The sequence below is a fragment of the Mesoplodon densirostris genome, chromosome 10 (genome assembly GCF_025265405.1).
Source record: "Mesoplodon densirostris isolate mMesDen1 chromosome 10, mMesDen1 primary haplotype, whole genome shotgun sequence".
In the NCBI taxonomy this organism is placed as follows: domain Eukaryota; kingdom Metazoa; phylum Chordata; class Mammalia; order Artiodactyla; family Ziphiidae; genus Mesoplodon; species Mesoplodon densirostris.
This window is the reverse complement of record NC_082670.1, coordinates 12,634,080-12,651,460: the sequence shown is the minus strand read 5'-3', so window position 1 is coordinate 12,651,460 and position 17,381 is coordinate 12,634,080. Positions and strand designations below refer to the sequence as shown.

Genomic DNA, 17,381 nt, shown 5'->3' with positions numbered 1-17,381 from the left:
CATTCTGCTCCCATCAGAGACTGGGGAGGAGATTGAGTTACATGAAATTGTGTTACTGCTTAGGGGCCAGCATCAAGGCCAGGGTCTTCTTTTCTTTGACTGTTGCATTGGAATAAGTGGAATCCATCCCAGATGTTGATATCAGCGCATCTGTAGTTGAGAACGGATATACGATATTTTGTCATATATTTGATAGAAGTTCCCGGCACAGAATAAATTCCTGCCTCCTGTGAAAGGAGGGATGTGACCCATCCCAACAGTAATGTGGCTTACTATGGCAGATTCTCAGTGTGGGCAGAGGGAAACAGAGAGCTTCAGAACACCCCTAGGGGTGTATCTACCCTTGAAAAACATTTGAATAGATGGTTTAACCTAAGTATTTCTGCACTGAAAAAGGACATCCTACTTCAGCTGGTTATCTAATGAAAGTGACATATAAGCAACTGTATAATTGTAGGGGGAAGATACCCATAAATAGCTTTTCTAATAACTCTTCTGCATATAAAGTGATATTGCTATTACTGATAGCTTTTATGGACAGGAATAGACACTGCCTTGATCAATAGTAAAACATGGTATAGTGGATGAAATATGGCTGTAGGCAAAGACAAGTACTGGTACCAGTAGTTAGGTTGTCGTATGGTTCAGAAGATGAGTTAGCCATACAAGTGTAACTTCTAGATGCCTTGCATAGGTTTTCATAACCAATAGGGAATACATTTTTCATCAAGTAAGAAGCGTTAATATTGAATATATGAGCCAAAATAAAGAACCTAAGACCATTTACATTGTCTAGCTAGCAGTTAGAGAAATGGACTTGAGATTCGGGAGTCAGCTAGCATTTGTAGTCATGGGTGTGGGGAGAAATAGATGATAAATGTGTACATGATTTTATTTATTTTTAACTTACTTATTTGTTGGGTTGTTTGGCTGTGCTGGGTCTTAGTTGTGGCACGTGGGATCTAGTTCCCTGACCAGGGATCGAACCTGGGCCCCCCTGCATTGGGAGTGCGGAGTCCTGGCCGCTGGACCGCCAGGGAAGTCCCTGTACATGATTTTAAAAAAGGATAATTTCAGACAATTATATTGAAGAAAATAAAACAGAATAACATTATAGAGGTGGGGAGGGTTGCTTCGCTGGGGTGAGCAGGGAAGGCCCTTCCTGGAGGACACGTGAGAGCTGAGACCTGAGTAAGGAGGCAGCCACACAGGGATGGAGGATGACACCCTTCCAAGCAGAGGAGCAACAGATACGTTTAGAAGAATGAAGTAAAGCTAAAAAGAAATTCAGCTTTCTAAAGTTGTCATCTTTTCAGTACCACCATAATATTCCTTAGAATGATTATTGAGATTCTTTCATAATAATTTAGTCAAAGTTATATGTGAGTGATTTAATTAAAATATTTCTTACTTCCAGACTTTTGGATCCTTTGTTTTCCTCTTCAATATGCAGCATACCATCAGAATTTCTCTGAAAATAGCTACATCTTGAAGAACAGTGTGATTTTAGTATTTCAGCTAAATGACTCATAATTTTAACACAGTCTTCCATTGGACTTGAAATCTGCTTTGGGGCATACTAAACTCTAGAAGCATTTTTCACTGATTCATTTAGAATTTGAAACTTAATTGTCATCTCTTAGAAACTCTCTCCTGTGAGTGGGGGGCACTGCTTCTGTTGATAAGATTCAGTGCCCAGGCATATTTTGAGAAAGTCATTATTCCTTTTGCTTTATGTATTACAGCTAATGCTAAGGAACTATGCTCTTCTTTGTGTTTTATTTTTATGTTAATGTGGACTGTAGACTAAGTTTAGAAAATCTTTAAAGCGAAGCATAACAGATTTATTTGAGATGTTATCTTTAGTAGTGTTTGACCATCTTATGTTCTAGAGAATAACCCACCAAACTCCTGAGCTTCAAGAACTGACTGTCCATTAGACAGGCTGTGGTCCACGGGTCTGACCTGTTCTTCCATTTCAGAGAGTTGAGGATGGTGTGCCTGGGAGACTTGCCACAGGCCTGGCTTTGCTGAGAATAGAACAGAAGAAACCAGTGGCATTCTCCAAGGTGAACAACAGAGAAGAAGGTCCAACAGAGATAGGCAGAAAGGCAATAACTAGCTCCCGAGGTTCTGCATGGAGATCCGTTTGGGTGCTGAATGGAAAGTAGATCAGGAGAGCTTTCCTTCAGGCAGTGCTTTTACAGAAAGGATCCTCCCAAGCTGGAATAACAGGGACCAGACTTACTCTCCCACCTGATGCAGCCAAAAAACAGACAAAATAAATGAAATAACACTTTGGAAGACATTGGGCAAAGAAGAGAAGTGATCTCCTTGATCGATAGGAAACAGGTGGAACGAGCCCGGTGGTTTCCCCAGCATCCTGCCTTGAGCGTTTCCAGGCTAAGTGCAGGGAGGGGCCCAGGTAGAGCCTGGCAGACTCTCTGAACTGAAGAACAGCTGAGCGCCTGGGGACCCAAGGCAGCCAGAGTTTACAGGACACAGTACCAGGGAGAGAGGATACCGAAAATCTGCAGAAAACTCCCCTGAATATTCAGCAGAGGCCCGGTAATTCATGTGAGGAAACCACCTGAGGCAGGAGGAGAATATCGTCCAAAAGGGTCGGTTAGCAGTGCCCGGTGCTCACATCCTCACACTGTGCCTGAGCCCAGCGGCCAGACTGAGGAAGCTTAGAATTCCTGGGGTACCAGGCAGAGCACGCAGGAGCGTGTCCTTCAGCAGGGGTACAGTTAGCCCTTGACTGAGCCCTCTTCCAGACCTTAACTAATCATAAAATCAAGCATCAAAAAGATCAAACTGTTTCCAAATAAGTTAACGGTATCCCAGAACAAAGCTGAGGAATATTTGTAGAAATACAAGAATATCTAATAGCCAACAAGGTAGATCATTCTAACAGGTTGCTTGTGAATGGACAAGATGCATGGCACACTGAAGTCAAAGTATTGTTCTAGAGAAGGATCGTATACAAGTTGTGTGATATTAAGACTCATGGGGACCAAATCCATGATGCACTTTAAATATTTAACCTGTATTTTTCTTCTTAGGTCTTTAGGTAACTAAGCCTATTGACACATCAGTCCTTATTTACCTGGCCTCTTGAAACTGTCCTTTTTTTTACTTCTATAACACTCATATCCTAAATTTTCTTCTCTACTGTAGGTTAGTGTCTAGTTGCCATTGTAGATGCTTTAGTTCTGTTACTCTCTTGGGTTCTGTTCTTGGTTGTTGCCACCTCCCATTCTACGTATTAAAAATATCTTGTTCTATAACACATGCCCCTCCACGGTACCTGTGTAAGGAGCAAATGACAGCAGGGACTTCTAAGATACAGTTTTGTGAAAATTACCTCAAGCAGGTAGGCCAGCTCTCCCCCAGCCCCACCTTCATCCACTTTCTACCCTCTTAACCACAAACGCACCAAGTGCATAAGGGTACACATTTTCATGTCTGTAGAATGCTAAGAAACAAAAGATTGGGTAATAGTGAACAGTAGCCGGTCTTTTGTGAAAGAGGTCCTGTAAGATCTTTCCTGTGAATTTTCCTGTCCATCAGCCATAACAAAGGGACGCTCTTCTACTGTGTTCAATACAGAAGGTATTGCTGATCGTACTTTTAAAAAAATTTCCCCTAAACATTTTCAAATATGAAGAAAAATGTGAGAGTTGATTTTGCACTTCACATTTTGAATGTGGTATTTTGCCATAGAGAATCATTGTGTTCGGTTTTTATCATGGATTTGTCCTGGCGAAGCAGTTTAGTGTTTAGAGAAAGTGTGCTTCCATCTGTGAGATGATTGTGTTTATGGAGACATTTATCCAGTGGTTCCAATCTATTAAGTTTGCATCTGTGGGTCTGATTTAGTTGATTTCTATACGTATACAGATTTAATATACTTCTTGCAACACTCCATAGATTTAGTTATTAATGTGATGCTTTTTTCTTTCTTTTTTTTCCTGCCCTCATAACTCAACCCCTGTAGAGAAAATGATTAAATAGCAGTTTCACCCTTTGGAAATAATAGATTTTTGAGTCTGGTGTTATTTGGTGAATGTTTTAGTTTCAGGGTTATGCTAAATTTTGTGACGGCCTTTGCTGAATTGAGTACAATTTAAAATATGGTAAAATCTAAAGGAAGGCATTTCAATTCTTTCTACTTATTTGATCTTCTGAAAATATTATTAAACTTTGAAAAAGAAGAAACTCAGATTTTTGAAATTGCAAGAGGCAAACACACTGTTATCAGATGAGAGACTATGTGGTCAAACTTCTTTATAAAGAATAAAATCCTCCCAAGTCATAGCAAAGGCTTCTTTGAAGAAGCAGCTATTCTTGGTCATTCTGCAGCCACAGTACTTGATAATCACGACTTGCTGAGCGTCTGTTGTGTCTGACTCTGTGCACATGTGTGATCAGGGCGGATGAGACATGATCTCTGCACTGCAGGGTCTCTGCAGTGTAATTGTAGAGATGATACCTGCATGGAGATCACTGCATTACAAGACAGTGCACCAGGTGTTATAAAACTGATGGACCTGAGTGCTATAGGAGTTGAGGTAAGGGGAGATTGCCATTTGAGTGTGAAGGATATCTTCATGGAAAAGGTGAACTTGGATAAGAGTTAGGAGAGTAGCCAGAACTTAGAACTCCTGGTCATCTATGCTTTTTCATTTGGTTAGCTGCGAGTGTGACGTAATAATGGTCAAGAGTGAAGCATCTGCCATGCTTTCAATCGGTGTTACCTGTCATCGTCAGTTATACTTTCCCTCAAAACTCAGTTCAATCCTGGCTCCTCCAGGAAGCCTTTCCCGGCAACCCACAGTGTGTGAGTTGCTCCCTCTTCTGTATTCCTAGAAGATCCTCAGCATGGCTGGCATCGTCAGAGCACTAATCTATGACGTCAGTTTCTTACTGTTGCTTTACTTCGGTCTCCTCTCACTAAAGTTCCTTGAGGTTATGGAACGTGTAGAACCCAACCTGAGCATGATTCCTACTGCTATTCCTAACATTATTCCTAGTGTCTAAGGCTCAGTACATTTTTGTTGAATGAATGATCAAAGATTACATTCAGTATGAGAAAATGAATATTTATCCAAGGCACGATGTTTATCATCATGACAGTAGTGACGCTGGGGAGAAATGGATTCAGGATATGTTTTGAGATAGAATTATTAGGAGATATATATATATATATATATATATTTTTTTTTTTTTTTTTTTTTTTTTTTTTTTTTGCGGTACGCGGGCCTCTCACTGCTGTGGCCTCTCCCGTTGCGGAGCACAGGCTCCGGATGTGCAGGCACAGCGGCCATGGCTCACGGGCCCAGCCGCTCCGCGGCATGTGGGATCCTCACGGACCCGGGCATGAACCCGTGTCCCTTGCATCGGCAGGCGGACTCCCAACCACTGGGCCACCAGGGAAGCCCTAGGATATATTGATGGATCAGATGTGGCGAAGGAGGGAGATGGATAAACCAAAGCTTGAGGAACTTGGTAATGGCATGAGTTGAGATGAGGGAGACTGAAGGAAGAACAGGCTCTTTTTTTTAAAATTTATTTATTTTATTTATTTTTGGCTGCCGTTGGGTCTTCGTTGCTGCGCGCGGGCTTTCTCTAGTTGCGGCGAGCAGGGTCTACTCTTCATTGCGATGTGCGGGCTTCTCATTGCGGTGGCTTCTCTTGTTGCGGAGCAGGGGCTCTAGGCACGTGGGCTTCAGTAGTTGTGGCATGCGGGCTCTAGAGCACAGGCTCAGTAGTTGTGGCGCATGGGCTTAGTTGCTCTGCGGCGTGTGGGATCTTCCCAGACCAGGGCTCGAACCTGTGTCCCCTGCATTGGCAGATGGATTCTTAACCACTGTGCCACCAGGGAAGCCCGAACAGGCTCTCTTACAGGTATTGTTGGGAAGCCTGCTACACTTTTTTTTTTTTTTTTTTTTTGCGGTATGCGGGCCTCTCACTGTTGTGGCCTCCCCCGTTGCGGAGCACAGGCTCCGGACGCACAGGCTCCGGACGCGCAGGCTCAGCGGCCATGGCTCACGGGCCCAGCCGCTCCGCGGCACACGGGATCCTCCCAGACCGGGGCACGAACCCGTATCCCCTGCATCGGCAGGCGGACTCTCAACCACTTGCGCCACCAGGGAGGCCCGCCTGCTACACTTTGAGCAGAGCTCTCAAATAGGCAGTTGCATTTGCATCGAGCTCAAAGAAGAGATCAAGACAGGAAGTATAAATCAGGAAGTCAGTATGTGGATGGTATTTAAGGCTGCATAACTGAATGAATTGCCTTGTGAGAGAATGTAAGTTACGCAGAGGGCCCAGGACCAGGCTGGCAGAGCTTCAGCATCTAGTGGTCTGGAAAGGGTAGAGAAGTAGCAGAAGGAGCTGAGGGAGAAGGAGAAAAACTAGAGAAAACTTTCTCAAGGAATCAAATTCTGCTGAGGGATTCGGATGAAAACTGAGAGTGAGCATTGCCTTTGGCAACTTGGTGATTGCTGGTGACCCTCACTGTGCAGTGGTGGGGTCTGGAAGCCAAGCTGGGGTAGGTTCAGGACTGAACGGGCAGTGGGGGAGCCGAATCCCTGAGTGGGTTTCAGGGGATGGGAGTCATGTCTTTCAGCATCACCAGCCTTAGGTTTCCTACCTTCCAGATTATTTCATTAAGCTCCAAACTGAACTCATGCACTGCCCTCCAAAATCTGCTCCTCTTCCTAAGTTTTCTGTTAACGAATTCCCTTTCCTTCCAGTGATCCAGACTAGAACTCTCATGGTTATGTACTTATGCCCATGTCATCAGTTGCCATGGTCTGTTGAGTCTTCTCCATGGCGTTTTTCAAATTGGACTCCCTCTCTTCATTGCCATTGCCACTTATGTTGCCCTTTCCAGGCACTAATCAGCTCTTCTTCAAACTCTTCTAATAGTTTCCTGAGTGCTCCCTGCTTTATTCTCCCCCTTGTTAGTACATCTATCCATCACAGCTAGAATGTTCTTCCCAAAGCACAGATTGGCTCAAGTTATTCTCCTGCTAAAAATAAAGCCGAATCCTTTTAGCCTCAGAATCCTCTACCTCTTTAGCCTCATCTCCCACTACTTTCCCTTCGTTCAGCTGCCGTTCTGAATTATTTGTTCCTTCCTAAAGATAACCCACACCGTTCAGCCTCCACGGCTTCACTTTCACCGTTACCTCTGCTTGACGTGCCTTTCCCTCCCTTCTCTTATATCTTCTGTATTTCCAGATGCTGTTACCTCTGACGTTGTGGAGTTTGCCCTAAAAATTACAACACTTCAAGGCTTTCAGTGCTACTGATTTCCTTTATCAGTTTTTTAAAAGTTCCGTACTACTGATTTTTACCTTAAACCACCGTCATCTGTCCCACCACTACCTCAGCCAGTCTTCTTTTTTAGGAATTGGGTACAGGAGTGGATTACTTCCTGAAAGGAAGTTTCATGAACTGCCGTGGGTCATGACAGCCTGTAAACAGAGGTCTAGGGAGAGCACCCTGCTCACCTTTCCTCTTTTCTCATAGCAGCTTTCCATTGCTTTGATGAGGCAGCCAGAAGGTTGGAAGGTGGGCATGGTAAGCTTCCCTTCCACATGAAAGCTTCCCTCAGTTGGGCAATCAGTGACTCATTAACAAAGTAGACACTGGATTCTTCACTTTATGGTTTTTAGTATTCAGGGCGAGAGTAAGGGAAAAACAATGTCTGAAATCATTACTCCCAGTTTCACCTTTTTAAAACAGGAGGTGCTTTTTTGAAATTTTGTTTACTGCTGCATGTTCTAAAAGAAGGAGGGCAGACACTATCTAAAGACTGTAATCAGAGAGAAAAGAATTACTTCTTAAAATACTGAACTGAGTGTTCCGTCATCTTGTCCACCCCTTGGTGGCCTTAGGGGATTGCTCACACGAGGGCATCAGGAAGAAGTAGATTGAAGGTATCTCTTCAGGATATTCTCTTACGATACATGTTGCCTTTCTGCTAGGCCTATTTCGGCTTTCATCCCATTATTGGAGTATAAAGTAGGTTTTAGGCATGTTTACTTTGTACCTAGTCTTTTAAGAATGAAGCTGGGCTATTGGCTCAAGGGAAACAATTGCACTCTTTTTTTTTAAATGATAGGATTGAAAATAACATTCTTTTTTTCTTAGTTAATGAACTCTGGTGCTGGGGCAATATTATCATGAGTTGGTATTTTTAGAAAAAAAGGGGTGAGATGACCATCTGATTTAAGAATCTTCACTTGGCTGTTACAAGAATATTGGCTTTTCAGTGGCACCTTGCCAGTTCCACCAGCCAGCTGTTCATTGTAGTCAACTGTTTTGGAACATGAAGGGTATTGCAATTAGCAGTGTGGAATACTGATTTGAGAATCTAAAATAGCTCTAGATTTTTAGTAAAATGTACATGCAAATAAAAAATAAATGTCTCATATTTTGAGTAGGATAACAAACCTTTACTAAATGAATTTGCCTCCTCAAAATTATTAGTACTGATAATGAGAAAAATATAATTACAAAATTATGAAGGAAAACATGAAAAAAACTTGCTTTTGACTTCTTTGTCAAAAATGTTTTGTATTGGGCTTCCCTGGTGGCGCAGTGGTTGAGAGTCCACCTGCCGATGCAGGGGACACAGGTTTGTGCCCCGGTCCGGGAAGATCCCACATGCTGCGGAGTGGCTGGGCCCGTGAGCCATGGCCTCTGAGCCTGCGCGTCCGGAGCCTGTGCTCCGCAACGGGAGAGGCCACAACAGTGAGAGGCCCGCATACCGCAAAAAAAAAAAAAAAAAAAAAAGTTTTGTATTATGGGGACTTCCCTGGTGGCACAGTGGTTTAGAATCCGCCTGCCAATGCAGGGGACACGGTTTCGAGCCCTAGTCCGGGAAGATTCCCACATGCCGTGGAGCAACTAAGCCCGCAAGCCACAACTACTGAAGCCCGCGTGCCTAGAGCCTGTAAGCCACAACTACTGAGCCTGCATGCCACAATTACTGAAGCCCGCATGCCTAGAGCCCATGCTCTGTAACAAGAGAAGCCGTTGCAGTGAGAAGCCTGCACACCACAACGAAGAGTAGCCCCCACTTGCCCCAGCTAGAGAAAGCTCATGCGCAGCAACAAAGACCCAACACAGCCAGAAATGAATGAATGAATGAATGAATAAATAAATAGATTTATTTTTAAAAAAATGTTTTGTTATATGATTGTTCATCTATTTTCCCTGGCTTTACATTTCCCCAGGAAACTGTGTTTCAGCATCGCTAATTGACACTGACAAAATTACAAACCAGAGGATTTCCTGGAGGCTTGGACCTTTTGTGTCAGGATGATCTGTGGACTTCAATCCTTTGATATATGCTCTCCCCTTTCATTTAAAAGTGGAAAACACTGCTCCTATTCTGGATGATTTTTAATTAAAGATTTTAAAATCTATTGTTTAATATTTATCAGTGGAGGGAAAATTGTTCAGTGCTTTTATAAACTGATTCTTACATATACTAGATGGTTCCTAGCTGACATTAAAATGCTCTATGTCTATAAGTGTTTCAGTGTTTTAATAGTTTAAATTTTGGTAGAACTTTTTTGAGCCATTAATAGGGCAGGAAAACTGAAAATAGTAGCTTTAGGCTAATTGTACTGGTAATTTCACTGAAGTATAATTGACATGTGAGCATCTAGAAATACCACTCTGGGCATTTGAAGTACTTAAAATTTTATAATCTAAGAGCAGTTTCCATTGGGAATAGATTAATAAATTTATATCTTTTTTTTTCCTACAGGAAGGAACTTGAAACCTTCAAAGGTAATTTTGTGTTTATTCTTCACTTTAAAGTAGATGAGAGTTAATTGACATCAGATGTTCTCTCTTGTTGATGATGAAAGAATGCATTCCTTTTTCTTTAAATCAGACAATTTACATCAGAAAATAAGTTTGCTTAATACTGTTTTCATAAGTTTTATTTAATCACAAGTGGTTTTGATATTCTTTTTTAGCTGTAACACATGTACCAAGTGAGAGTTTCTGCTAATGACATTATAAGTAATATGTTAGGAGACACAGCAGTAACTTTGAGGTTGTTGAGAATCATAGTGTTTTGGTTTTTTTTTTAACCATTTATTTATTTATTATTTGGCTGTGCAGGGTCAGGTCTTAGTTGTGGCACACAGGATCTTTAGTTGCAGTATGTGGACTCTTAGTTGTGGCATACGGGATCTAGTTCCCTGACCAGGGATTGAACCCGGGCCCCCTGCATTGGGAGCGTGGAGTCTTAGCCACTGGACCACCAGGGAAGTCCCAGAGAATCATAATTTAAGAAGATTCTGGTTTCTGTTGTGCTGAGCCTGGGCCACATGGAGAGGCCGTGGTGATAAAGGCAGAGAGGTGGCCCTGCAGTTGACCCGGAGTCACATGAACCTCCTGCGAGGTTTTCAGTGCTGGGTCATGCTCTGCCACCATCTTGTAACTTTGGATACGTCTCTTTATCTTTTTCAGCCTTAGTTTCTCAATCTGTAAAATTACGAGTTTTGATGAAGCTTTGATGAACTATATTCTGAGATACTAAAAGTGCCCAGCATTGCTTTTTAATTTTAGGGAACTATTGCAGTTGGGCACTGAAGAATAATTCTTGGCCACATTGACCCTTACTGGTTATGGGGAAACACTTGTGAAAAATAGGGAAAACCACAAACTTTCCAACAGCTGAAAGCCCTTCCAATTTGCCACGTTTCAATTACTCGTTACCAATTGAGTAGTGAAATTTCTTTTCTCAGAATTTCAATAACCAAGAAGACTTTGAATTATTGCTTATTATGTTTCATATATAAGCTAGTATTGACTTTTAGAGTTACTGGTTAAAGATTTTCCAGTATATTATTTACAGTTGAATTGTTCATGTGTATGATTTATTTGGATGTGTTAGAGAAAATAAGTAACCTGCAAGGTAAAAGGTATAAAGGCTTATTCCTACTATGACTATAATCAGACAGACTTGTTTTGGCTGAGTTTCTATTTGACTGGCTACAGTTATAGTAAATGATTAAGTTCATGGCCAGTTTGTTGAGGGCCATGTTAAATGATCATGTGATGTATTATCATGGCTACATCATTATTCTTAGTCAATTTGTGAACCACAACTCATGTACATTATTTTTCCTCACTGGTTTAAAATAAGATTTGAAACCCTCATAAAATATTATTTTCCCTCTCCTTCTTTTCTTTTAGTCTGCTAGCATCTTCTTATATCATGTTAGGAGAAGAAAAAAGCAAGTTAATATTAAAAGACAGGCAGGAACACAGATTATGCAAAATGTCAACTTTGCTTGCATCTCAGTACTGAGGCTTTTTTTTTTTTTTTGTATGACAGTATTCACAGAAAAAAAGGAGACGAGCAGTTTGCAAAAGGTTAGGTAGTGTTACATATTACCTGATAGAGTAACTCAATTTATGCTGAAATATCTTGTTTACACACACATCCCTAATTATGCACAATATTTAACAGCACATCCAACGCACCCCACAGGCCAGTTAAAGCTCTCAAATTTGAACAAACCCTAAACTGATTATTGTATCATATCTAGTTTTTTAAAGAACTAATATTCATTGAAATTTTTTTCCTCTTGAGTGTTAATTTTTGAACTTTTAAATTAAATTAAATTTATTTTTTTAAACAGGTTCTTATTAGTCATCCATTTTATACACATCAGTGTATACATATCAATCCCAATCGCCCAATTCATCACACCACCACCCCCACCACCCCGTGGCTTTCCCCCCTTGGTCTCCATACATTTGTTCTCTACATCTGTGTCTCAATTTCTGCCCTGCAAACCGGTTCATCTGTACCATTTTTATACGTTCCACATATATGCGTTAATATGTGATATTTATTTTTCTATGTCCGACTTACTTCACTCTGTATGACAGTCTCTGGGTCCACCCACGTCTCTACAAATGACCCAGTTTCGTTCCTTTTTATGGCTGAGTAATATTCCATTGTAGATATGTACCACATCTTCTTTATCCATTCATCTGTCGATGGACATTTAGGTTGCTTCCATGACCTGGCTATTGTAAATATTCCTGCAATGAACATTGGGGTGCATGTGTCTTTTTGAATTATGGTTTTCTCTGGGTATATGCCCAGTAGTGGGATTGCTGGGTCATATGGTAGTTCTACTTTTAGTTTTTTAAGGAACCTCCATACTGTTCTCCATAGTGGCTGTATCAATTTACATTCCCACCAACAGTGCAAGAGGGTTCCCTTTTCTCTACACCCTCTCCAGCATTTGTTGTTTGTAGATTTTCTGATGATGCCCATTCTAACTGGTGTGAGGTGATACCTCACTGTGGTTTTGATTTGCATTTCTCTAATAATGAGTGATGTTGAGCAGCTTTTCATGTGCTTCTTGGCCATCTGTATGTCTTTTTTTTTTTTTTCCTTTTGTGGTACGCGGGTCTCTCACTGTTGTGGCCTCTCCCGCTGCGGAGCACAGGCTCCGGACGTGCAGGCTCAGCGGCCATGGCTCACGGGCCCAGCCGCTCCGTGGCATGTGGGATCCTCCCGAACCGGGGCACGAACCCGCATCCCCTGCACCGGCAGGCAGACTCTCTACCACTGCGCCACCAGGGAAGCCCTGTATGTCTTTTTTGGAGAAATGTCTATTTAGGTCTTCTGCCCATTTTTGGATTGGGTTGTTTGTTTTTTTAATATTGAGCTGCATGAGCTGTTTATATATTTTGGAGATTAATCCTTTGTCTGTTGATTTGTTTGCAAATATTTTCTCCCATTCTGAGGGTTGTCTTTTTGTCTTGTTTATGGTTTCCTTTGCTGTGCAAAAGCTTTTAAGTTTCATTAGATCCCATCTGTTTATTTTTGTTTTTATTTCCATTACTCTAGGAGGTGGATCAAAAAAGATCTTGCTGTGATTTATGTCAAAGAGTGTTCTTCCTATGTTTTCCTCTAAGAGTTTTATAGTGTCCGGCCTCACATTTAGGTCTCTAATCCATTTGGAGTTTATTTTTGTGTATGCTGTTAGGGAGTGTTCTAATTTCATTCTTTTACATGTAGCTGTCCAGTTTTCCCAGCACCACTTATTGAGGAGACTGTCTTTTCTCCATTGTATATCCTTGCCTCCTTTGTCATAGATTAGTTGACCATAGGTGTGTGGGTTTATCTCTGGGCTTTCTATCTTGTTCCATTGATCTATATTTCTGTTTTTGTGCCAGTACCATATTGTCTTGATTACTGTAACTTTGTAGTATAGTCTGAAGTCAGGGCCTCTGATTCCTCCAGCTCCGTTTTTTTTCCCTCAAGACTGCTTTGGCTATTCGGGGTCTTTTGTGTCTCCAAACAAATTTTAAGACTTTTTTGTTCTAGTTCCGTTAAAAATGCCATTGGTAGTTTGATAGAGATTGCATTGAATCTGTAGATTGCTTTGGGTAGTATAGTCATTTTCACAATATTGATTCTTCCATCCAAGAACATGGTATATCTCTCCATCTGTTGATATCATCTTTAATTTCTTTCATCAGTGTCTTTTCCGCATACAGGTCTTTTGTCTCCCTAGGTAGGTTTATTCCTAGGTATTTTATTCTTTTTTGTTGCAATGGTAAATGGGAGTGTTTTCTTAATTTCTCTTTCAGATTTTTCATCATTAGTGTATAGGAATGCAAGAGATTTCTGTGCAAAAATTTTGTATCCTGCAACTTCACCAGATTCATTGATTAGCTATAGTAGTTTTTTGGTGGCACCTTTAGGATTCTCTATGTATAGTATCATGTCATCTGCAAACAGTGACAGTTTTACTTCTTCTTTTCCAATTTGTATTCCTTTTATTTCTTTTTCTTCTCTCATTGCCGTGACCAGGACTTCCAAAACTATGTTGAATAATAGTGGTGAGAGTGGACATCCTTGTCTTGTTCCTGATCTTAGAGGAAATGCTTTCAGTTTTTCACCATTGAGAATGACGTTTGCTGTGGGTTTGTCGTATATGACCTTTATTATGTTGAGATAGGTTCCCTCTATGCCCACTTTCTGGAGAGTTTTTATCATAAATGGGTGTTGAATTTGGTCAGAAGCTTTTTCTGCATCTATTGAGATGATCATATGGTTTTTCTTCTTGAATTTGTTAATATTGGTGTATCACATTGATTGATTTGCATATATTGAAGAATCCTTGCATCCCTGGGAAATATCCCACTTGATCATGGTGTATGATCCTTTTAATGTGTTGTTGGATTCTTTTTGCTAGTATTTTCTTGGGGATTTTTGCATCTATATTCATCAGTGGTATTGGTCTGTAAGTTTCTTTTTTTGTAGTATCTTTGTCTGGTTTTGCTATCAGGGTGATGGTGGACTCATAGAATGAGTTTGGGAGTGTTCCTTCCTCTGCAATTTTTTGGAAGAGTTTGAGAAGGGTGGGTGTTAGCTCTTCTCTAAATGTTTGATAGGATTCACCTGTGAAGCCATCTGGTCCTGGACTTTTGTTTGTTGGAAGATTTTTAATCACACTTTCAATTTCATTACTTGTGATTGGTCTGTTCATATATTCTATTTCTTCCTCGTTCATTCTTGGAAGGTTATACCTTTCTAAGAATTTGTCCATTTCTTCCAGGTTGTCCATTTTATTGGCATAGAGTTGCTTGTAGTAGTCTTTTAGGATGCTTTGTATTTCTGTGGTGTCTGTTCTAACTTCTCCTTTTTCATTTCTAATTTAATTGATTTGAGTTTATCTTTATTGATTTTGTTTATCTTCTCAAAGAACCAGCTTTTAGTTTTATTGATCTTTGCTATTGTTTTCTTTGTTTCATTTATTTCTGCTCTGATCTTGATGATTTCTTGCCTTCTGCTAACTTTGGGTTTTGTTTGTTCTTCTTTCTTTAGCCCCTTTAGGTGTAAGGTTAGATTGTTTATTTGAGATTTTCCTTGTTTCTTGAGGTAGGCTTGTATAGCTATAAACTTCCCTCTTAGAACTGCTTTTGCTGCATCGCATAGGTTTTGGATCATCGTGTTTTCATTGTCATTTGTCTCTAGGTATTTTTTGAGTTTCTCCTTGATTTCTTCAGTGATCTGTTGGTTATTTAGTAACGTATTGTTTAGCCTTCATGTTTTTGTGATTTTTTTACAGGTTTTTTTCCGTGTAATTGATTTCTAATCTCATAGCATTGTGGTCGGAAAAGATGCTTGGTATGATTTCAATTTTCTTAAATTTACTGAGGCTTGATTTGTGACCCAAGATGTGATCTATCCTGGAGAATGTTCCATGTGCACTTGAGAAGAAAGTGTAATCTGCTGTTTTTGGGTGGAATGTCCTATAAATACCAATTAAATCTATCTGCTCTGTTGTGTCATTTAAAGCTTGTGTTTCCTTATTAATTTTCTCTTTGTATGATCTGTCCATTGGTGTAAGTGAGGTGTTAAAGTCCCCCACTGTTACTGTTTTACTGTCGCTTTCCTCTTTTATAGCTGTTAGCAGTTGCCTTATGTATTGAGGTGCTCCTGTGTTGGGTGCATATATATTTATAATTGTTATATCTTCTTCTTGGATTGATCCATTGATCATTATATAGTGTCCTTCCTTGTCTCTTGTAACATTCTTTATTTTAAAGTCTGTTTTATCTGATATGAGTATTGCTACTCCAGCTTTCTTTTGATTTCCATTTGTATGGAATATCTTTTTCCATCCCCTCACTTTCAGTCTGTATGTGTCCCTAGGTCTGCACTCAGTCTCTTGTAGACAGCATATTATATGAGTCTTGTTTTTGTATCCATTCAGCAAGCCTGTGTCTTTTGGTTGGACCATTTAATCCGTTCACGTTTAAGGTAATTATCGAAATGTATGTTCCTTTGACCATTTTCTTAATTGTTTTGGGTTTGTTTTTGTAGGTCCTTTTCTTCTCTTGTGTTTCCCACTTAGAGAAGTTCCTTTAGCATTTGTTGTAGAGCTGGTTTGGTGCTGCTGAATTCTCTTAGCTTTTTCTTGTCTATAAAGCTTTTGATTTCTCCTTCCAATGTGAATGAGATCCTTGCCAGGTAGAGTAATCTTGGTTGTAGGTTCTTCCCTTTCATCACTTTAAGTATATCATACCACTCCCTTCTGGCTTCTAGTTTCTGCTGAGAAATCAGCTGTTAACCTTATGGGAGTTCCCTTGTATGTTATTTGTCGTTTTTCCCTTGCTGCTTTCAATAATTTTTCTTTGTCTTTAATTTTTGCGAATTTGATTACTATGTTTCTCGGCATGTTTCTCCTTGGGTTTATCCTGTATGGGACTCTCTACACTTCCTGGACTTGGGTGGCTATTTCCTTTCCCATGTTAGGGAATTTTTCGACTATAGTCTCTTCAAATATTTTCTCGGGTCCTTTCACTCTCTCTTCTCCTTCTGGGACCCCTGTAATGCAAATGTTGTTGCGTTTAATGTTGTCCCAGAGGTTTCTTAGGCTGTCTTCATTTCTTTTCATTCTTTTTTCTTTACTCTGTTCCGCAACAGTGAATTCCACCATTCTGTCTTCCAGGTCACTTATCCATTCTTTGCCTCAGTTTTTCTGCTATTGATTCCTTCTAGTGTATTTTTCATTTCAGTTATTGTATTGTTCATCTCTGTTTGTTTGTTCTTTAATTCTTCTAGGTCTTTGTTAAACATTTCTTGCATCTTCTCGATCTTTGCCTCCATTGTTTTTCACCGGTCCTGGATCATCTTCACTATCATAATTCTGAATTCTTTTTCTGGAAGGTTGCCTATCTCTACTTCATTTAGTTGTTTTTCTGGAGTTTTATCTTTTCCTTCATCTGGTACATAGCATTCTGCCTTTTCATCTTGCCTATTTTTCTGTGAATGTGGTTTTTGTTCCACAGGCTGCAGGATTGTGGTTCTTCTTGCTTCTGCTGTCTGCCCTCTGGTGGATGAGGCTATCTAAGAGGCTTAAGCAAGTTTCCTGATCCGATGGACTGGTGGTGGGTAGAGCTGGGTGTTGCTCTGGTGGACAGAGCTCAGTAAAACTTTAATCTACTTGTCTGCTGATGGGTGGGACTGGGTTTCCTCCCTGTTGGTTGTTTGGCCTGGGGTGACCCAACACTGGAGCCTACCCGGGTTCTTTGTGAGGCTAATGTCAGACTCAGGGAGGGCTCACACCAAGGATTACCTCCCAGAACTTCTGCTGCTGCCAGTGTCCTTGTCCTCACTGTGAGACACAGCCACCCCCGCCTCTGCAGTAGACCCTCCAACACTAGCAGGTAGGTCTGGCTCAGTCTCCCCTGGGGTCACTGCTCCTTCCCCTGGGTCCCAGTGCACACACTACTTTGTGTGTGCCCTCCAAGAGTGAAGTCTCTGTTTCCCCCAGTCCTATCGAAGTCCTGCAATCAAATCCCGC

At 40.8% G+C, this 17,381-nt stretch overlaps 1 protein-coding gene across 3 annotated transcripts in view; it reads left to right on the top strand.

The window, feature by feature from the left end:
• Window positions 1-17,381, top strand: part of DTNBP1 (dystrobrevin binding protein 1) — a 124,781-nt gene that overhangs the window by 45,370 nt on the left and 62,030 nt on the right. For all 3 annotated transcript variants that reach the window (XR_009533581.1, XR_009533580.1, XM_060110541.1), the window contains exon 7: window positions 9,794-9,816. Coding sequence is in view for 1 of the 3 variants with exons in the window: in XM_060110541.1 (XP_059966524.1) it covers window positions 9,794-9,816 (23 nt within the window). In the remaining 2 variants the exon portion in view is untranslated. The remainder of the gene's footprint in view (window positions 1-9,793; window positions 9,817-17,381) is intronic.